General features: G+C 29.6%; 1 protein-coding gene across 1 annotated transcript; it reads left to right on the top strand.

Moving 5' to 3' along the window:
• The first annotated feature begins 6,174 nt into the window (after positions 1–6,174).
• On the top strand, positions 6,175–24,088 carry LOC126839300 (uncharacterized). Its single transcript, XM_050574543.1, has 7 exons — positions 6,175–6,391; positions 14,974–15,231; positions 18,001–18,264; positions 21,203–21,269; positions 21,327–21,488; positions 22,266–22,374; positions 22,435–24,088. Exons 1-7 carry the CDS (start codon positions 6,253–6,255, stop codon positions 22,558–22,560), a joined length of 1,125 nt encoding a protein of 374 aa, XP_050430500.1. The 5' UTR covers positions 6,175–6,252; the 3' UTR covers positions 22,561–24,088.
• Positions 24,089–24,490: the final 402 nt, after the last annotated feature.

Below are 24,490 nucleotides of genomic sequence, written 5' to 3' on the forward strand. Positions count from 1 at the left end.
AAACTAAATTTATAATGTATTTATTATTCATTAAATTATATTGGTTTGAACCCTGGAGTTCTCAATACCATTTGAATGTCTTACTATTAGTAATTAGTAGATACATACTAATTGTTTAATCGCGTTAGTATTAGTATGTACTTACGCAATTTAACTCGATTATATAAAAAAAATTAATAACAATTATGCAAATAAGTTTGATTATTAGTTAGTTTAGCCATGGGCAGAAAACAAGTTTAAAAATACTATACAGACACCTTGCTACATTTTGGAATAATGACCATTCTCAAATTCTGAACTCGTACAAAGAAAAAACCACTTAAATCAACTAATACCAAAAACAAAATTTTACGATCACAGCTGCGTACGAAAGCTTTACTTTAAGTATACTGGTACTGGACAGTTTAATTAAATAAATATTTTCCTTCTAAATTATTACAATTGACTTTTATAATGACTACTATAGTTGAAGTCTTGTAGTCGATTTAAGTCTACAAACATAAATTCTGTTTAACAATATTAAGACATACAAAATATAGCATAAGATATGTAAAAATAAGTAGATGCAAACCATGCAGATAATATTCGATCTATAAGTGAAAAAAATTGTTTAAAAATTAAGCCCAATATCTGTAGTTTTCTCAATGTAAAAACTAAGACAAGATATAAATTGTAATCCAAAATGATTTTTGTATAGTTAGAAGCGAATAATTTTTATTCAACTGTTATGTGATAATTGCAAATAAAACAAGCTATATGTGACTAGTGTCTACTATAACAGTTAGTAATTAGTATTTTATTTGATTTTGCATTTATTTAAATAATTATTAAATTAAAATAAATAGTTATTAAACCCTACAAATATTTAAAATATTTACCAATTATACTCAAAATGTATAATATAAGTCAGTTAAATACTTTTGATCTATACTGATCTATTTATTATACACGTATTGACAAAAAGAAAAATATACATAATATACAATTATTATGTTTACATATTTTTTCAACAATTTATAGGTAATTGCGAGTTTATTTTTTAGCATCGATGCAGAGCTGAGAAGGTATTGCTTTTACAAATTACAATGATGTACTTTTATTGTGTTTGGACCAATGATATTTTTTTAACCCCTCAACCGATTTTTTCATGTAGCAACCCCATAGTTTAAAACTCATACCTGAAAGGTATTCCAAATGACACTCCTCTTCTAAATAAAAAAAATACCAAAAAACGTACAGATTTTTTTTCTTCTTAAATTTACGACACGTTGAAACTTTTTTGTTATAGTGCGAATAGTGTATATAATATATTTTTTTAATTTCACCTTTGATATTATTTTAAACATTAAGTAATTTGTTTTTTCAATTATTGGGTTTTAATTAACTATTACTTTTGATTTAACTAAAAGTTCTTTAACAATAATTAAAGATTCTCAGAAAAAACTATATATTTAAGATTGGGACACTATAAAATTACTGTTTGAATGACTGAATAAATTAGTTAGGCAAACTAAATGTTTAACTAAATTAACTTCACATTTAATTGACCTAATTGTATATCAACCATTATTATACTAGATCCAACTATATATTTTTTTCCGTGTGAGACAATTTAGGATATAGAATACCGACAACTTATTTTGATAATACTATTCAAAACTTTTTTTTTTTTTTGTATGTACCTTATATGTATACTGCACAACTTATAAGTTATAGCATACACGCGTGTTATTTTAGTTTTCTTTAATAACCTAATATAAAGCGACGGCCGGAGCCAGTCTATGTGCGTGTCAATAACCGACGCCATCCCTTGAGTACTGAGTATACGTCTTTTATGTGCCGGATGCCGAGTTGTAATCAATGTCATTAAAAAAAAAAGCTCGGAAGGCGAGTTGTGTTCATAACGACCACACGGGAATACATATAGGAAGAGACTGATGTAACCATGGTTACATCGCTAAGTAATAATATTTTTGTTGAGTAAAGACAACAGATTTAATGTGATGACTTGGGAAATAAAATTATGTTTAGAAATACACAGTACTGTATAAGCTCACAGCATTCAATCTATGACTACATGCTTTAAATTGAAAATAAAAGATGAAAGACACTAATGAAGTTATAATGAAGCACATAATAATTAAATTACAGAACGGCGGTTATATTGCGGGAGATGAATATAATAGGTACACAAAAATGGACATTGTTGTACATTTTCGTACAAAGAATTTGAAATACATCGTTGTATTTGGTATTTAAAATACATTTGTGGTGTGTTTAAAGAGAGTATTTTAAATACTCAAAAAATATTTTAGTTTTAATGTGAAGCTAAAAGGATAGTATTTTTATGACGTTAAAAAAATGTTTTAAAATCTACCCATTAATGGAAGGTGCATTTTTTAAAAAAAAAGTTCTTACTTCTACCACAGTCGTTCTATCAAAATTGAGAAAAATATCCTAAATATAAAATGTTACTGTAAGTTTCAACTGTAGCACTTAATAATTTTGTTATAATTTGTTTCAAGTTTTTAAATAAGTTCCTAATCAAAACAAATATTGGAATCCTTTCCTTCAATATGGATAATTTTATTTCTTTTTTGGCCGTGGGTTCAAAAAAAAAAAAAAAAAATGAAGTTTAAAAGTTTGATAAAGCACAAATTTGTTTTTGTTTTTCCCCGTATCCTTTGTGAATGTGGGTTCAGTGGATGAAAATATAAAATCACTGGTCTAGACACAAAAACATGGAATTCATAGCTAAACAGTTTACTCACGCCCGACAGCACATAAATTAAAACACATAACTCATTACAGGATAAGCTAGTTTAATCAAATTCATGATATTTGGCAAACCTATTTGTTATTTAAAAGTATTTTTAATTTAAAATTTAACAATAAAAAACTTACATTTTTGATTGTATATTTTACAAATTGTAATTTGTTGAACATTTTCATTGGTCGGACGGTAACTAGTTTTGAATAATTACTTTTAAAGTTACTTAAGTTTAAAACTTAGGAAGTAAGGTAGTGTGTCAAATTTTAATCTTGAATAACTTTAAAAGTAATAAACCAAAACTGGTTATCGACCAGTCATAGTTTTTAGCAAATTATATTTTTATAAGTATATTTCAAAAAATGCAGTGAAATATATACATTAAGTTTCAAAAAGTTGATAGATCTCTGGAAAATACTCAAAAAAAGTAAATATTTAGTAATTATTCTAATGTTATAAAATAATATAAATAAAAATGTTTTCAAAAATAAAAACTATAACATTTTAAATACTTTTCGAGAAAATAAGAGTCTTACGTTAAATTGATTAGGCAGGTATTTTATTGACAGGCAACGCTAAAAAAACTGGGGCTCAAAATAACCTAGCGGAAGAATAACACAACCCTCCTCAAGATAACTTCCGGAGTAATTTGTAAAATTGATTTACAGCATCTTCACCACAGTGTGTCATCGTACGATTACAATAGACCAGCTTTGTTGGCTTGACGAGCCCCGAACGGTCACTCCATGGATGGACTGGAATCGGTAGGGAAAGCTTATTGCTCCGCATATCGCATAGTCCGGTCAGTGCTGAGCCGCTTTAAGTGAGCCATGGCTACATCGCTTGATCGGTAATAGTATCGCGCATGAGCTTCGAGTTTATATGTTTGACGGCCATGAGTGAGCGGGCTAAGGCCGCTAGTGGCGTAACAAGAAAGAAGAGTAACTCATATCGACAACAGCTATGTTGTTGCATTCGCTCAGTCGATAAACTCTTCGAGCATATGTGCAGTATTGTGAGTATTTGCGTTAAACAGAAAAGTCTGATTGGGTTAATGGTGCAACATATAAACAACAAAATAATATGTACATGAAAGTAAAATATTAAACGCCGATTTCAAGAAAGTAAAATATTATTATTTAGACGAAAATGAATTTAAAACTATTTGTACTGAAGTTTTTTTTTGTACTAATTTGGAACTATTGGGATTTGAACAGGCTGAACGCCCACTTCTTTCATGTCGTTATGTTTATTTTTATCGTTATGTTTAGTGTCTAATATATAATTATCTTATTTACCAGCTATTCTATACACATTGTAAATTATTCTGTTGAATAAAAAAAAAATGCTGACAGATCAAATAAACCAATATTGGTTTTTGTAAAACTAACCTTAATTTATTGTGCCAAGCCAAAAATATGTACAATATGGTCAAGGATGGTACATTAACTTATCCATGTTTTTATATCAACTGTTTGTAATTGTAGAACAATTAAATTTACAATATTAAATCTTAATTATACTTAATACCGTCTAACACATTACAATCGTGGATATCGCAATGTATATACCATATAATAATTTCAATGAAAAATGGCATCGAAGATAACAATTTACCCTCCTTTTTGAGAGATAAAACCCTGCGCAATTTAATGTTTCTCTAATTATTTCGACGCGATTCATAATCGCCCAAACGTTTTGGCCTTCAATCTGTTGTTATTATTCGGAATTTATATCCTCCATTCTCTCGTACGGGGTTAGTAACATGGGAACTAAATAAGGGTGGTACGAGTTTATGAAAACAATAACAACGCAACAAGTAATAGAACCGTACAGGCCATCAAATTAAGAATATTTTCGCGAATTAACAATTAACAAAGTAATTACTATCGTGTAACAGCGTACTATCTCAGACGTCTTGGCGGACTTCCAGACCTACATAATTAGTTAAAATCTGTCTTCTCGACACCTAATTGAAGCTATTAACTATAGCAACTGTCAACTCTATTTTTGCGCAATAAATCCAAAGACTAATTTGTTCTCACAGTTCTGTATGATAATAATTGTTATAAAATGTTTATTAAATAAAAGTCAGTGTCGTTAGTTTGGGTAGTCTAATCGATCGGTAACAGCTGATGTCGAATAAATGTTTCGTGAAAAATATTCAGTTTTCCAATAGATTTAATGATCAATATTGCGTTGCTACTACATTATGTAAAATACTGAGGAGGTTCAATTGATTATTATGTTTATAGGAAATAATATATTGAAAAACAGAAAATACTATACTGTACAGGATCTTTGCTGACATCTTAATAGACGCCTAATTGATGATAGTCGAAAGACCGAAGACGGAAGAAGGGTGAATTACAAAATATACAGATACGATAAATAATAAGTTGCGAAGAGCCAGGCTAGTATGATGCTGGTAGGGTTTTAGTCGAAACGAACGATTTTAAAAACGTTACAATTAAATTTCGATGAAAAAGTTTTAAAAATGTAGTTTTAACTATGTATAACTTGTATTTTTTATTATTATTAGGCTTTGCGTATAGCCCTATAGGACCTAGGTACAGATGTTAATGTAATATAGCGTTTATGCAGCTAATTAATTTAATTTATATGACAGAAAACAGCTTTGAATGGTATTTCAAATTGGATAAACTATCCGATTACTATATAATAATTTATTTCCTGTTTATTACATATTAAAATACAAATGTTTTGAACATTTGTTGTTGTTGGCTGTTGCAGTTCCATGTAATGGTACATTATATTCAGTATAAATTGAAATATGTTTTCGACACTTTTTTTTTCACTATCTTAGCAAAAAAATAAAAAGTTTGAACATTTCTCGAGATAGTACTGACAATTATTCTTGTAGCATTACTTTTTTCGTTTTGGTGCCGTTTTTACTGCGACGGTATCAAATGAATAAAACATTTGACCCTGAACCAAGGTAAAAGGTCAAAAGTATCGCAGTAAATGTTCAATGTAAACGGATTGGGATTCATTCTTAATGGCCTGCATGTTTGGTCTTACAGTTTTTGTCGCATAGCAATAATTAAGAGGTTCGCGTTGTAATCGGTCAGGCGATCGCGGGGCTGATATGATGGCTAGGCAGCTATCAAAACTGAACGACCTTCATATTAATCAATTGATACGCGTATTTCAGGTGTATAAGTTGAACCACCGTCGTAATGGGCATCTTGGCGTGTCGGCGACGGCGATAAATCGTGGGACGAGCGAGGGTTGCCCGCAACTTTTTATCGATTCTGACGGCTTCGCCGGGGCAGTCCGTGCGCGCGCCCGAGTTTCTCGCACGTCATAGCACCCGCAACAGCGCCTCACCGCCAACGCCTCACTGCCACATACACATAGACACGGGCGCGCGCCCGAGTGTCGTACACAGTGTAACGACAATATTACAGTAACAGATGCGCGCCGTCCGCTGACGGTTGTTGTACGCTTACACGTACGCTATGTCATTGTTATTGTTGTTTTTCGCATCACGGCGGCCGACGCCGTTGCGTTGCGCGGTACCACTCGCCTTACTCGTCGGATGCCTATCATTGTTGTTGGCCGATTGCAGGGTCGTGGAAGCGGCCATACCGTTGGACGGTAAGTGTAGCATATGGGAATGGATAGCCCGGCCGCGCGATAAATACATGTACACTATTGTTGTAAGACATAAACCGTCGTCGGACTACCACTTGTTGTCGTGTGCGTGTCCCGGCAAGGAGAGGGGGACACCTGTTTAGCTTTGATTTCCGGAGGGGGGCATGATTGATACAATTTTCCTTCCTTACCCAGTTGTCGTTAAACACCCCCTTGTGCATGTAATATAATACCAGAATAAAATACTGGATCGTTTCTATTCTTATGGAAAACTAAAAACACACATTTTCAAAATTCAAAGTTAAATTGGACGTATGTACCGTCCAATAAGTCAGTGATTTTCCTTTCTGAAGTACCGACTTGTCCTTTTTTTGTTATACCTTCTAGTTGTTAGCGTTTTTTGTCGATCGTTATGAAGCCATATTGTTGCAAATCTGCGAATTGTAAAGGGGTTTTTACCGCAATATGTTGCGTAAATGATATTATAAAAATATATAAATCAATCGATTTGGGACTTCTCGTATTGTTCGATAAGACCGCAGGTTTCGATATGGTTGTATTATGTTTCAGTTGTTCTGTTTTAAAACACAAGTTATAAATCACAAACGTACCAATATTTGCGAATATTACAGAAGCAACCGTTACGGTACGATTTTTTGGTTTTTATTTATTTGGTGGCTCTCATCGCTGTTGTATCCTTTAATAGCCTTGAAGTTGTTTTTAAGCAACATCAGCTTTTTTTTATTGATTCACCCGAGATGCGTTTGGCCCCTGACGGTGTTATAATTACATTAGGTACTTGCTTGTTATCGTAATAACATATAATCTGCCATTTACATGACTATTTGTGTGATATTATACTATAAGCCTTTTGCTCTCGGTACTTATGTATTCATCCAGAGAATGGGTATTACATGAGGTAAGTCAATGAAATGGCTCTACACTCTACACCGTACACGTTAAGAGTGAAACTGTTGTTTAAAGAACCGATATTGGTTTTTGAGTATGAAATATTTTCCCCAAAAGGACAAAAATAAATTATTAGTTATACATATAAATAAAAACGATATGCGACTATCAATTATCAAGCTATGGGAACTGTTTTGAAATCTAGCTGAGGTCTTCACGGTGAACGAAAGTTATTACTACTTCAAGAGAGTACTCATGGTCCTAACAATTAGTGATAAGAAACTATCCCGGTGACGTAATGAAATGGATTCGATTGTGAAATAAAATAAGTATAAGTATAAAAGATCGAATTTTAACAAAAATATAGTTTTTAGATACACCCTTTAATAATTAAACGTTTTTAAAAACTCAAGTATAGCTGTTATGTTACAGTAGTGCTAAAACCCAAAACACACAAATAAACATATTATGTTTGTTTTATACGTGTAATTTCCTAAACAAAAATAACACATGTTTAAGTATAGTTTTGTTCCAATTTAATTAAAAACCCTACATATGTTGTGCTTGCATACATTATTGAACAACATGACCAATTTGTGCGACTAGTACTTAATAGCAATATTGTTATAGTTATATACATAAACATTTATTAAGGGGCAGGGACCTATATATTGTGTACTATATGTTTGTTTGTTTATATTATTATTTGCCACGCATAGTGCGACACACGTGTCGACGGCAAAAAAAATCGCACGTAATAGGTAATATGCTCTTCACCAAAATCCAACACAAGTTAATAAAAAAAAAAATACAATTTATTGGTCTGGCGAATGGGTAGTCCGACAAATGTGCTTTAAAATATACTTGCCGGGAAACTCGAGGGCGATTAATTAAGTCCTACCGAGGGGCGAACTCATAAGTACACATTTACTAAAAATTAAACCAACCATTCATATGTCAGTTTGCCATTTACAAGCATAGGCGCTAGCGTTTACATAGTCGATGTATTTGCCTAATACTTAAGCTTGGGAAATATGTTCGGATGTGGATATAGGCAGTTTTTCTTCCTTCCTAATGACTTTTATTTGCCGTACAACATATAAAAGCGTGGGCATTGTGTACATAAAATAATTTCATATTGGATAGTTCAACTGTTTACTGTTGTTCATGAATCATGTATGCAAACAAAAATAATATTTAGGTTGTCAAAAAACTAAGCATCAGACTACTTATTAGATAATATTATTTATTCGCTTTTACATTATTATGGGCATGTATTAGGGTGGTGCGAAAAATTAGCTGCTGGGATAGAAGTTGTCACTTTTATCTTAAAAATCACTATCGGACACTCTACTAAAAACTAAAAAATCGTTTTTTAAATGTTGTAATTTACATATTTTACGTGTATTTATGTTTTGTTAATAATTACAATCTGGCCTATTATATAAAAGCTTATAACGATATGAACTGCTACGGCCGATTGTATAGAGTTAGGCAATAGAACAAAACCGCCCAAAAAGCAGCTGCTGAATTTTTGTAAAAATTTGTGAATTGTGATGACTCATGTTATTATTTTTGGTTTGGTTTAAAAATCACAAAGAACTAGCGGCGCCATTATTACTATTTGCTTCCAAATTCTACTTATCTCTATCGTACGAAACCCAAAAGCGTGGCGATCTATCATTGACAATTTTTTGTTAATACCGGTCAATCGTACCTATTTATTTATTTTTTGTTAACACTACTTTTGGCGGTCGATCATCCGCCCTCTACACAAAATGTAGGCTAGAATTCAAAATCGATAAGGTAGACTAATTTTGATTAAATTGTAAGGTTAGTTTAACAATACTGAAGCTAAAGAATAAAGTGTACATACATTTTGAGTATAGTTGCTGCAAACTATCGTATGCAAATAATCGGTTTTTTACATAAATTCAGAAAAACTTCGGTTTTTTTTATATTTAAATTATTCAAACCACGGCGAGCAAATTTTAAAATTCAATTTAATTCTATATGTAATTTTTGGTGTTCGTTGTTATTTATAGATAAATTCAATTTGTGTAAAAGCATTTGAAGGTTGCTATTGATTTCAATAGCATAACGCTTTTCTGATTTGTTGTATTATTGACTTCATTGTGGCTTGTGCATTTTTATGGTTTTTATAACCAAAAAAATGTATTTTTCTATTATAACTTATTTTTGTATTATTTTGTATAATAATAATAATAATAAATACTAAATGGCGACTGTAAAAATATTATCTTTGTAAATGCTACCTTAGAGGTACTCTTACTTTGTGAAAAAAGTGTTTGTTCAAATCTTTTAAGAAAAAATGTTTGGTAATTCGAGGAAAAGAATGACCGCCATTCAAACATAATAATTATAAAGGTACCTAAAAGTGTTAAAAATAATGTCAAACAATAAAAAGGTTGTACTTTTAACCGCTTATGATTAAATATGGTATAATTTATATTATCTTTATAATCTTAAAATATATAATATAAAAGTTGAATATTTTGGCAGAAAAATAACTTTTTTACTTAAAATATTTATATATTTGGTACTATTTTATTTCACAGCACTAAATTTATTTTTGAATCAATATCACAGATAAACGTTAAAAGGATAAAAATAATATTTTCGACATTTGCGGTGAACAAAAAGAGGAATATATCTGTGGCTTGGGTCTAAAAGGGCTAATGTCAACTTTGGACATAAACGAGTTAGTCCACTAAATACAAAAATTGAAACATCCTGTATACACTGCGATAAAAATGACACTCTGAGGCCAAAAAATAAATTACTTACTCAGCTGTTTAAATTTCTATTATGAATAAACTATTTTTGGTTAAAAGTTGTTAGTATTCAATAATGATTGATTGTTTAGATAATCTTATATACAGCTCTAACTGAACAAACAATTTTCATTGTTTAATAGCCAACTAATAACTATGTGGGATTTTTCAACTATTTAGTTTCTCTTAAGTCGTGGTATGAAAGCCCGGTAATTAAACCATATAAATAAATTCAAAAAGGTTTTACCCTTTTTTTATGCTAAAAACAAAAAAAATTTATAAATACTGTTTTTATTTTGAACGTTGTTTACACGCTACACATTTTTGATTAGATATTTTATTTATTCGTTTTGCATAATATCATGGTAGCTATTTGCATATGTATTTACGTTGAGATGTTCAGTACGTTGATAGACGTCATATGAAAAATCAATAATTTTACCCTAACAACAACCTTGGCAGGTATATTTAGATTTATGCGTATATTTCCCAGGGTATTTCATTTATAAAGGTTATTTTTGAAATGTATCAAATATTTTGCAATGTTTGTAATCGTTTTTATAAATTTTGTAATGTAGCATTACAATTTTTTTTAGTAATTATTGTACTTTTGATGGTAACTACGTTGGTATAATTGCTTTTCCAAAATCTATTCTGTACTGATTTGCACTGTTATGTATTGTTTTCACTTTGTAACATCATATTTTTAATTTAATGCATTTCTTCTCAACTAATGATCAAGCTATTTTTAAATTAACCCTGATTTTAAAAATGTTCTTAGTTTGTTCCTGTATTGTCTTTAGTTTTGGATACATTTGGCTATTATTATTTATTACTCAGTTACAGTAGAAATATCAGTTATAGAATAATATTTAAACAATTAAATTTATAAAACCGAATTTTGACAAATGGTCGATTAAATTAACGTATAAGTGACTATACAGACTACAGTAAGCTGTGTCGTTGAAAACAGAACCATATTGAACGAACTGATGTTACTTTTCAAATCTGTGTACCAATGTCCTCCTACCCAAGGGTTTTCTTCTAATGGGAAAAAAACATATCGGCATGTGTTAAATATGTAAAACAACTGTTAAACTTCAGTACTATAGCTTTTTGCACAAGTTATTTAACTTCTAATTGATTTTAGAGGTACGATATTAATTTTTGTTTCTCAATTGTAAAATATATACCTATTGTGGTACTATATACAAAGTTTATTGTAATAGTTGTCACTTGTCTGTAATGTCCAATAAACTTATTAGAAATAATTAGGTTGCATAAATACAATTAAATGTGTCACGTTTAATTATTTTATATTATCCTAATATAGTGTGCGTCATTGCAAATATTATAGAATCTCCGATGTGGAAATAGATATTGTACTACTATAAGTCAATATCGCACGTAAATAATAATTACTAGGTGTAAAATTCTAATGCTAGTCACGCATGTATTAAATATGTATTGCATAAATGGTTTTGGGAACCGTTGTGGTTACATACGGTACGGGTAGTAGACATTATACAATGTAATAATATGTTCACGTTCGTACCCACTTGGTTATTAATTAACTTATGGAAATTAGAAACGGCAGGTGATATTAAACAAAGTGATTATTTCGATTTAAAGTAAAAGTTAAAAAAAGCACATTTTTTAAACAAACTAAAACTATGTAAGTACTCTGAAATATTTTATTTCAAAGCAATCTTAGTGTAGAATTGGTAATGATGAACATGTAATTTTCAACATTTTTCAAATGAATGAATGCCGAGGCCCAAGATCAGTAATTTCATTGTCTAATTAGGAAGTAATTTAATAAAAAATTTAAATTTAAAATTTTAGTCATCAAGGGGTGTTGTTTGCAGTTTAGAAAAGGCACGTGGAATGTGTTTCAAGTATTCATTCGTTTTTCATATTATACATAATATTATATTTTTTATTTAAAATATATTACATCGTTATAATTTTGGATGTGCCAGAAACGCGGTTGGGATATAATATGTATGTCAGAGTTTATCGCGGACGGCGGAACAGAACCTTAAGTATATCAATCAATTTAGCAGCTTAAAATATCCGCGCCCCCGTTCAACAATTTAATCAGCTGCGCAGTAGGCGATGGTGATAATTATGTATATAATTGCTTTATGTCATAGTTGAATGTTTGATAAAATTGATCAATAATCAATTATATTATGTTATATTATTATAACATTTATTTAGTATTTGAGAGACGCCAAGGCCCAAGCTTTTCAGGAAAAGTATAAAGTATTTAACAGATTAACTGATATAAAATGGGTTCGAATCTCCATAGACCCTTCTTTTTCTTACACGTTTCAATAAACAAAGAAGTTAGCCGACATAATTGTTTTTTGCTACTGTACAAATAAAAAAGTCTCTGCTAGAATGTGTTCTATTTACTTTATTGTTTTAACTTATTTTCTGTAAATCCCGTCTAACGACACTTATTAACAATATCGAGATAATTTTTCTGGTAGCGCAATACTTGTGTGTTTAATTTGAGTCACAACTGTTATTTTTTTATAATATTTTTTCATTTCAAACGCAGGTCTTTTTTTTTTAATACATATTTTGGCATATTTATAGAAAATAAATACAACAACACAATGATATTAAATATCATTTACTTAAATTATGTTAAAAAATATATTTTAAATTATTATTTGATAACAAATTTTCTTATTTTCGTTAAAAAAAAAAGTAAAAATAATCAGTTTTCTGTTCACTAATCAAGAGATAAAGTTATGCCAACTAAATGTTGCTTTACTAACCATTTAGTTGACTAAACTATTTATCTAGTTATTACAACTATACTTTTTGTTCGCTCTCAGTTGACCTAAAAATGTTCGTTTAATTTTAGGCTGACGTATATTATGTTTATTAAAAAAATATATATAATATTGACACGCGACAATTACGGGTCGTTTTTTAACCATCGCATTTATTATATAATTAAAATGCATTTATTATTTATGTGAACTTCCGTTAATGATTAAGTGGACACTTTTGGTTTCTTAATATTGGGGGTTTTTAATGGTTTTATCGTAATACTGTATAGGTCAGTTAGTCATTGATAGAGTTAAAAGGAAATAAAGCATTATCGTCCCTTTCTCTCGGATCAAGTACCTATTTAGAGTTTTTGTAACTTAACACAAAATAAAATATTAATAATTATTCTATTTTAGTAGTTTAATGCCGGGTTGTACACAAATTTAATAAATTCAGTGGTTAATTTAAATTTAATGGACCAATCACGAGCCTCTAAATTATGTTTAAAAAACCGCTAAACATCTATTGATTCATTAAAATTTTAACCAGCCATAAGCTTCCTAAAAATCCATTATCTTTGAGTTAAGTATATGAAGTACTAAACTGGTTCTGCACGTGGTTGCTTATTAAATGGGCAAAATACAAAAAACAACTAAACAATTTCGACCATATCAAATTATTTTCAGGTGAATTTATTTTAGTTTTACAGTAAAACTGTTTACATATGCTTTTTTTATTATAACATTTATAATTGTTTTGGTTATAAAATTGCTCCGTTCAATGATCGAATTCAAAACATTTTTTTTGTTTGTTTGAACACATGGAATTTTTATAGGATTTTGTAACCATTTCGAATTTTGGTTAGATTCCATGATTGATAAACAGTTAACACTAAAGGTTTGTAATATTCACATAATATTCTAAACCGTATTACAATGTATATGAGTTTGATTTTTACAAATCCAAGATGGAGGCTCCTCAAAGGAAGTCTTCCTCTTTCAAATAAATAAAATAAGTATTATCAAAATTTGATTTATTTAGTTTTTTTTTTTTTTAGTAAAAAAGTTTTTGGAACGAAAAACGCGCCGCGTGGTGACCCCTTAACGATATATGTATGAAACCAGGTACCAGATATTATTTATTAGTGTTAACATATGCGTCTAGGTATAAGTATACTGTATAAACAAATATTTTGAAAATACTAACAAAAATGTTTTGCACGTTATTTTACATTACACTGTGTAACGTTTTACGTTTACGTTTCCTGTATTGATGCAAAACCATTAAATTGACGAACAAAACGGTACTACTTAGTTTAATGTAATATTAAAAAAACATAAGTTTAAAATATAGGTTTTTTTCAAGAGAGAGAGAGAGAGATAAAACCCTATGCTTATAAATCCTGGTCGTCAACTCATTTGTCTATATATATCATTAGCATCCGCAGCTGTGTACACAACTGTAACCTAACAGAATCAATACAGTTATTGCGAAACCGAGCGAAAAAGCTATGGTAGCATTTTATTGTGATTTGATACTAAACATTTTTTTTCCAAGGTCGATCAAATATCAAATGTGTTGTCCGGTTTACTTATACAAGGCTTTTGCATAGGGGGGAGCACTCTATCTATCTTTATTTGTATATCCGTTTAGGCGCGATAAAACGCTTCTAAAGTACTAACCGCGGTTATTTGGTATTGTAGGCTGTTTTATATAATATATACAGCGCGACGTATGTTTTTTATCATATACTTTATAAGTTGTCATAGGTATTAATGAATCAAAAGAAACAAAATAGTTGCAATTCAATAAATAAAATGTAACAGGGACTTAGAATAGAAGTATCATTTTCATTCGTATACCTCTGAATGATGAATCTATCTGCTCAGATAAGCATAACAAACTATATCGTATGGCGTTTACTGTTAGTAGGTCATATGTATATATGTAATTAAAATAAAACAATACCAAATTATGGTAGTTTCCAATTCTTATTAGATTGCATTATGTGGGCTAAATAAAATCTAATATTTTACTCACCGTTATAGTTAAGTTAAGTATACATATAATTTAATTTCTTATGTTTTTTAGATGAAAAATCCAAAGAGTACATAATTGGTCACTTAGCCGGCATAATCGAGGACCAAAGGAACAAGATGCGAAGCGTTCCGGATCGTGAAATATATCAACAACGGTTTGCCGGCCGTGAGATTCCTAGCATCAGGGAAGATGACGAAGGCTCTGAGTTTACCTACGACCAGAATGTATTAGTTGAGCCCGAAGTCAACACCGGCGACCAGGATGTGCCATTTGCTGTATTACCATACAATCCGCGCTACTACAGACCAGGTACCTATATAGGTGTAAACTTCGATTCATTATTACAGGTTATTTAGAAAGTCATGATAAATTTACTCAAGAACTTACTGCACGCAAAACTTTAAATAAGCACTTCTAGGGGACTAAATTGCAAATAATCCATATAATACTATATTATAAATAGCTTAAAATGTAATCCACCAGAAGCCAGTTCTGTCCAAGTAGTAAATTGGTGAGCCCATAACGTGGTAGTTGATAGTAACAGCTGTGGTAACTTATACAATGTGATTAACTCAAATAGTTATAGAATTTATACAGAAAAATAATTGCCGTTTTATAGTTTCTCTCAATAACATTTTATTGTTTAATATGTTTTTTAAAAATACCAAAGAGTAAATTATTTTTTGATATTAACCTTAGTAGGTTAGGTTTTAGGGTTTAGGAATGGAACTATAGGTTTGAAACATGGCGTGTACGGCGCCAAAAACTTTATTCATCCAAAATTATGGCGCATAACTCATATAGCATATTTAATGGCAACGAACAATGAAATTAAAAATATATCTATGTACACACGTGTGTAAATGAGATAATCAAAATGCGTCAACCGCTATAATGTCAATTTTTCAAATTACCGAGTTTAGTGTTAGTGATCCCTGTCATTCCTATATCGTTATCTTAAGAGGACGCTATACACCCTTAATTTATCCGCGAAAAATGGTATTGTGGGGGACAAGTATGTGAGGGTGGTATTTACAGTAACCGACATTTTTACAATGGATAGAGAAGAACTTTATCTATGCTGTAGTGTTTTTAGTTTTTTGATAACTGAACACAATCAAAATTATTTATTGGCAAAGATTTATTTTTTCATTTGTTAATAAAAATAAAATGCTACGGTATAGATAAAGTTCTTCTTTATAGGTATATTGTGAAAATTTGGTTAATCTACTGTAAATAGTAAATACTGGCCTCACATACTTGGCCTGCGCAAAGCAGTTTTGATGAACAACAAATTGTAATTTATCCTATAGAAATTACTGTGGTAGTCTGACAAAACAAAAAAAATGGTAATCAATAAAGAATCCCCTTTACTGTATTAGTAAGTATATATTATTATAGTTCATGTTCGAAGATTTTACGAAAAATTGCCTATACTTTGCTCCTTAGAAATGTGTGGTATGGCGTCCTCTTAAATTTGTATATGTATATAATATATATACTTCACATTGAACACATAAGCTTTGCTTGGGTTTGTTTGAAAACCGAAAAAATGTTCTCAGTCTCTAGTTGCTAATAATGAACTTTGTTGTTATATCAATGCTATTAGGGCGTCTAGTGGCTGAAAGTCTTTTTAAAGTCATCAAAAACTAATACGGCGTAACAGAATATTTGTTGTTTTTATTATAAAATAAATTTAATAAAATAATAATAATAATAATAATAATAATATTAAATAAAATAATTTTAGGTTATAATTATAAGAAAGCCTAAGCAATATAAAAAAAATATAAATTGAAAGTTCAAACATGAACTGCTATTACTTTTTTATTTGTGGATTTTGGGTAGTTGAAGATGTTGTATAATACTGATTTAAGCAAGAATTCTGCAAAAAGAAATTCCTACTGTTGTAATAACTCCAATAGATCTTTGTAGCACTGACCCCATTCCCTTCTTAATATGTTCGGACTCCACTGTGATTGCATATAAAATGTTTTATGTATAATAAAATATGGTATAATAATATATAGCTCCAAATGTCTGCATCTAGTTTACTCATAGAAAAAATCTAAAACTGAGATGTTCGTCAAAATAAAAATACATTTTTCACATAATATACAACTGTATATTTATTACTAATTACTAATTAGTAATTAGGAATGCGGATGGAATTATTATTATCCAATTCATTACATTTCTCATGTTTAACAATATTTTCATAACATTTCGAACGGCATAATATATCGGGCGGCATATTCCTCTGTCAAAATAGACCTAAACGTTTTCGGCTAGTGTACTTTTCACCCAAAATATGATAACAACCGATTCTCTTCTCGATCATTCATTTATATGAATATTTTTAGATTATTGGTTACAAAATATTTTATTGCTTAAATTGAAGTGGCCGAAAAGGTTTAGGTGTATTTTGACCGAATAGTTTTTGCTTACATAATCATTTTAACATGATGTATGTTATAATAGCTCATTTTTCGCATTGTAATATTTATAAAAAATGCACAAATGCAGCTTCGTTATAATTACCCTTGTTTTTGTAACAATTTTCTTAAACTAAAATATGATATATTTATATACGTACATAATAATACATAATATTACATTTTTTAAAAATATATTTGGTAAAACCATATTATAAGTAATTAATAATTATTGTTAGCACTATAAGCTATGGTTTTATTTAAACTAAATATTTTACAAACATACTAAAACCCATACAAATCTATATGAGCTATAAATTAAAAAAAAAACTTATTTTTGAATATAATAATATCTTTTGATAATTGCCTAGCATCACAAGGATGATGGAAGTTCCTGACATGGTCTGGGACGGTCTAAGGTAGTCTATATTATTTCGAATGCCCCGAGTTCGGACCATATTATAATATATTATGGTCCCACGCAATCCCCGGAATTCCCATCATCTTCGTGATGTTTGGCAATTATCTATAGGCGTCCCACTACACCCTTAGTGGGATCTGCAATAATCGTTGTGCTATCAGGGATAATGACATTAATCAGTCGACTTATAACTTTACTAATGTAATTTAATTGTTTGTGTAGAATACTATAACCGTTTGGCTGTACCGCCGTCCAATAATGACGTCTACTACGGTAAAAATAGTAAATTCCACAAGATAAAAACTACAAAAAGCAGAGAGGTTCAACACGTTACGATGGATTCAGACGGATACAAATCTAAGTTCACCACAGAAAATACGACGACCACCGATGTGTCGTTGGAGTTACCACATCCGGCTTTGGGGCATAAGCCGTTTGCCACGTCCATTTATTCAAAATTCAGTCAAGACGATTATTATTTTTTCGGTATGTATATTTTTAAATTGCAAATTACTTTTTACAAACAGAAAAACAAATTGGTATTAATAATTATCGTATAGTTACTAGTTGACCACAACGACACGTCACGAGATAAGTACATAGAAAACGTTTGAGTGTTAAAAATTATTTGGTAAATTCTAGTTCCATAGTTTCCTTATCTTGGAAATTTTAAAAAAATACACCAAGAAAAATGTTTGAAAAATAAACGTAATACACTTATACAAATAAAAATAATAATTTTAAAAATTAAACAATAGTATATACATTAATTGTTTTATAAATATATGCGTCTCGACATGTTATAATTTATTTTGCTACCTTAATGTTAATTAAGTTTACTCGATAGATGATGATTGATTAGATTTATTTTGGTTGGCAGCATTATAAGTAAATAGTATAATATTTCATCGATGAATAACATTTTTTTTTTCAAATTCGTATTTATTATTAATTAACCGAATTCAATTGCACAGTGAACAAACATTACCGAAATAATTTGTAGGAATTTTAATTTATCCATTAATTTGTTTATAATCATTAATCACTTTAAACTTGTTGGTGTTTTTAGCCATTTACCTTAATACTTACTACCTTGCACTTGAAAATTGCATAGGGAGTATGCATAATATAATAAACTAGTATACGTTTCCTCATCATCGAGTTTGAGAGTTTGGGAGCATGACCATTTGAATAAATCATAATTCATAAGTTAACATAAAACAATACGCACTATTGATAATCTTTTCTGCCATCTGTCATATATTCGCTGTATGCTAATCACCGTTACATTAATTAAGCATAATGCACGCTCCATAGAGTAAACTATAATTGGATTATATATATATATATATATATATAGGTACTTATTATTATATGTTCAGTTAGAATAGTAATAGGCTTTTATAGTATTTTACATAAACCCCTTTAAACCACTTATTTGTGTACTTATAGCGTCAAAATATTATTTTAGGATTATTTAATAACTTATTATTTTGATCGCAAACGCTTAGAGTTTCATACGTTAATTTGAACAGTAGTCAGTAGCAAACGAGTACTAATACTCGTAGTTGGAGGTTTAATCGTTTTCTACTTATATAATATTAGATGTTGAATCGTGTTCAAAAATGTTTAGCCATTCTATATAAAAGTACTATAAAAAAGGTTTAAATTAAATTACGAAATAATTTAAATGAAGTGTAACTAAATAGTTTTGGATAGTAGAATACAGTTTAATTTGACTCGAAAGTTGTTACAACTCGGATTAAGGACAGAGTAATGTGTATGTATAATATGCAGCTACCTGTTACTAAAATTCTCTTGGTATTATTTCTACAACGCAAATGTGTAGGTCCACGTATTATGGACATACATAATATCTTGTCTCATTTTAATGCATAGAATAGAAATACTCGTACTAATCCAAAAATCCGCCCATATCTCAATCAGAAATGTGTGTTATATGCTAACACTGACAGTCCACTTACAGTGGATATAAGATGGTTGGAACTTCACCAACCTAATATGTATAAAATGTTCACTTGTTGGCATAAAACATACATTTCTGAATGAGTCTAAGGTTTAAATCAGCTATCTGCAAACGTATATTCATCAATGATGTAATGGTGTTCACAAAAATACACTAATATAAACTTATAAAAAACAAAAAGCGTATAGATTGCTCTTAGTTTTTAGATTTGGCTATAATAACTATATTAACTTAAACACAATAACAGTATTGGTAATAAAAAACCGATACGTTTTATTAAAAAGTAAAATACTCCCTTGGCTTAATTCTGAACTTTTTCAACGGTAATACTTGTTAGGTATTAAAATTGAAAGCTAGCCGAATTTTTATATTTTGTTCTATTCTATGTTTTTGATTAAAATAAATAAAAAATAGGTAAACATAATCGGGTTGGCAGCTTGTGTAGAAATAACATTGAGGTTAAATTAATTTCTAGTGTATTCCACTTCACGCGGTACACTAAAATGCGTTGCCACGGTAGATGTGGTTATTTTATACTGTCTAAACTTTAACAATATTGGTTTCCACGAAGGTCTTATTAAAGCTTTTACGCCTGGACGATAATGGCTAAGTTGAAACGTATGCAGTATAATGGTAATGTGTAGCTATTTTGAGTGTCGAAATCCACAGGCGTCCATTTGAAAAAAAAAGGATCTATCCGCTATCGACCTCTACTCTAAATGTCCATCATCATTGATGCTAAAATGTTGGTTTAGTATTACTATTTTAACCAGAAATCTAAAATGTTATTAAAACCCTCGGAAGGAACACGAAATTTTATTACGCTATCAAATAAGTTAGCTCTGATAAAAATGATTAGAACACTTTATACTTCTATAAAATAATGTATAATTCTTTTTTATACACAGAACAAAATTACAGTTGCGAAAATTATAGTAATTATAATTGATATTTTTAACTTAAGCTTCGTGTAACTTTGAATTTTATTTAAAAATATGTCCAAGACAAAATCGATCCCGTTTTTATTTGGTATAAAAAAAATATTTTTATTATACTATTACAATATAGTTTTATTTAAAAAAAAACAATTTGTAGTAAAAATATTTAATGAGTTTGTTAGTCTAATTGCTTATAAGCATAGCCAATGTTGTTTTGAGGAATTATGAAGTGTCTTGATGGTGGAAAGCTTAAACTCCTTTTTTACTTATTAATATTATCCCTATTTTTGTTCAAACTAATTTCGTTCTAGCGCTTTTACTTTGGAAAGTTTGAATAGATAATTCGTCTTTTTATGTAAATGGAATAACGTGTTAATTTTTACTAATCTTCTTTCTTCTCAATGCTAAATAAAAAATAATACAAATTTTATTTTATATTAATTTATAGTTCGTGTTTTGTATCATCTATATAATGTAATAAAACTTGTTTTTTTTACAGCAAAAGCTGCTGGAGTCGGACTAGCTGTATTGGTTGTTCTGGTCATATCCTCTATCGCTTGTTTCAGGTCAGTATTTTCAGAAATGTTTTAAGTCATCGTATGTATTTATAAACCGACTTTTAGGATGCAAAGAAATAAAAAAGCTGCGGCAGATATAGATTATCCAGCATACGGCATAACAGGACCCAACAAAGACTTTTCACCCACCGGTGATCGACGACTGGCACAATCAGCCCAAATGTATCATTACCAACACCAAAAACAACAGATTATTGCTATGGAAACGTAAATATATTTATAAATATGTATATATAATTTTTTCTTAAACCTATGACATAATAATTGGCCACAGCGATTTCGCTATTGAATTGGCTCTTGCGGTAAACAATAAATATAAAATATGGTTTAAAATTTAAAATACTACAAAACGTCAATACAACGAACGCTACCTAATCCTAAATAAAGTCTGTAATTGACACTGTTTCGAGAATAACTATAATATGTGATTCACGTTAGCTCGGTTGCATGCAAGTCTGATTCGAAATATATTATGCGCATAAATTGCGAGAATTTATTTCGAGACTTGGCTTAGAAGCCTTATAGGTAATATGTTATTATCATTTATAAGACATATATTTGCATTGCAATGTGAATCATTGATTATATAACTTAAACATTTGTTCTGACATCCAAACCAGTAGCATTCGTCTCCACTGTGGTAATTTCTTTTTTTTGTTACAAATTAAATTATACTTTTAACTTTAGTGACTTTTCTTTGAGCAGGGTGTAAATATGTCTAGGTATTTCCATTAAATTATTGACACATACTTTTGAACTTTGATTTAATTGTATGATCTACTTATAATTTCTAAGTGTAATAAAATAGTAACGCGTAAATAGTAATTTTATAAGTTCATGTATGAATTTGATTTTACCGTGATTTAATAATATTTTGCAATAATAAGGTTTATCTGTTTATTATAATTTTAACTCTAAATAAAATAATAGTTTTTATTATGTGCGCAGCACAATATGGTACGCTGAGCAATATGCTTTTTTCAGGAATAGTGCCGCAAAAGAAGGTCGAAGTGGTTCCATTACAGACCCTGACAGCGACGATGACAACGAGGAAGGAGATTATACAGTGTACGAGTGTCCCGGATTAGCACCTGTAAGGATTCTTGTAAATATTTAAGTCACTTTTTCCTTAAAACATTTTTTTATTAACTAGGCGGGTGAAATGGAAGTGAAAAACCCACTCTTTCACGATGACAACACACCGGCTTCTTCGACTAACGCCAGTAAAGAGGATATCAGAGAAAACGGATCCATACCAGTAGTACCGACCGTCCCATAACTTCGATTAATCAAATTGACAAAAACACCTATATTGGAACTATTTATATTTTCATCTAAATTGATTTGGTTTTTTTTTCCTTTAAGTTTTTTTTTACTTATATAATTTATTAGGAACGGTATGTATTCATTTTTGGAATAGGGACCACACGTATGTAAACTTGGTCGCGTTATAAAAACGGGTACGTCAACTGAGTCATTATTAACTCCCCACTTATTTTATTATAACTGTGTTCATTAATTTTCTTCTGAAATTCAAAAAATTCCTTAGTTGTTTAAAAATAGCGAAAATTTCTATACAATTATTAAAACCGTACACTTCTTGTTGGTCGCAAGACATTTCCTCTGTTAGGTCAATTATTATTATAGTTAAAACATACGAAATATACTAATTGATACTATATATATACTATTGATTTAGGCTTTTTCTTGCGTGTAAAAAGAGTTCTACTAGTAGGAAATTAAGCACTTACATAGTGTAACATTTAGAATTTATTAATTACCAACGACAAAAAAATTATTTACAATTAGAAATAACTTTGTTTCTCTTCTAGAAAATGTTTTAAAAATTGCTTATTGGCATTTATATACTAATGTCAAACTAAAGCAATCTAAAATGTATACGTGAATAATTTTCTATAGTTTACTGAAAAATTAGTGTAAATTTTAAAACATTTATGTATATTTGTGAGTGAAGTTATTTATTAATATGAGTTTCAAGAAATGTAGGCAATGTCGTCATAATGAAAAAAATTCCACTAGAATATGATTTAAACTTTATGGTCTTCGCAAAAATAAATGTTATACATATATTTCACAAAAATTAAATGATTTTTCTCCCAGACGTGTGCCTTGTCCTTACTTCTACATTATAATACAATATCTATTTCTAATAAAATTATACTACAATATTAAGTTAAGATATTATAATATTATTATGAAGAGAAATAAAAATATTATTAATGTTATATTTTAAATACCCCGACCGATATACGAGGCGGTGATTTTAAAAGTGGACTAACCTAAAAAAATCTAAAAAGGGAGAAAATAGTACCATTTTATTTAGAATTAAAAATAGTTTGATGAAACACTAGCTTTTTTGTTTTTTTTTTAAATTTCTAATGGAAGGCAGCACCTTAAAAAAAATATATTTTCACCTAGTACAGTGTAAATGAAAAACTTTAAAGTTATTTTACTCCCTTTTTTGGTTTTTGTGGGTTAGTCTACACTTGCGCAGAACGCCTCATATATGAAATTAAAAACAATACAATATTATACTTATAGATAATATTTTAACCGTTATAATTACGTTTTCAAATACCTATTCTATATTAATCAAGTATTAATGTTTGTTATAATTTAATTTATTTAGTTTGTTATTTTTTTGAAAGAGTCACGTATATAGTATTTATAAGAGTGTTAATTATCATTGTCAGTTCAATATTTTTGTTTTTATTATGTTTCAAAAGTCTTCCAGAAAAATATATAAATTTGTTACCCTGAGATTCTATCTCTCGGCATTCATTAAATGGCATCCCAACAATATACCTATCCAAAGTTTACAAACTATTTATATTATTAATTGTTCATCACTAAATAATTTTAAAATTGTTATTACAACTACACTCGACGTGATCAAGTATAGAGCATGTAATTATCAGTAAAAACATAATAATTATAAATAGATGCCGATTCTCTTATAAGTGTTTTGTAAAAGTTTTCAACACATTCCGGACCGTTTATTTATTTCATAGTTTATCGACCTGTTACCAAAAAAACATGAGCGTTAAATTTTTATTTGGGTTTCTATTAAAATTCTTAGATGCCCGTGGGCTATAAGAAACCTCTTGTTTTTCACAGCCCTGATCATTTACACTATTTACACGACTTGAGGTTACTCCAAGTGGGAGTAACCTCAAGTCATGTAAATA

This window comes from Adelges cooleyi, unplaced genomic scaffold, assembly GCF_023614345.1.
Source record: "Adelges cooleyi isolate 19-005CV unplaced genomic scaffold, UGA_ACOO_1.1 ACOO_flye_CR_arks_rails_tigmint_CR_PRNA_108, whole genome shotgun sequence".
NCBI lineage: Eukaryota > Metazoa > Arthropoda > Insecta > Hemiptera > Adelgidae > Adelges > Adelges cooleyi.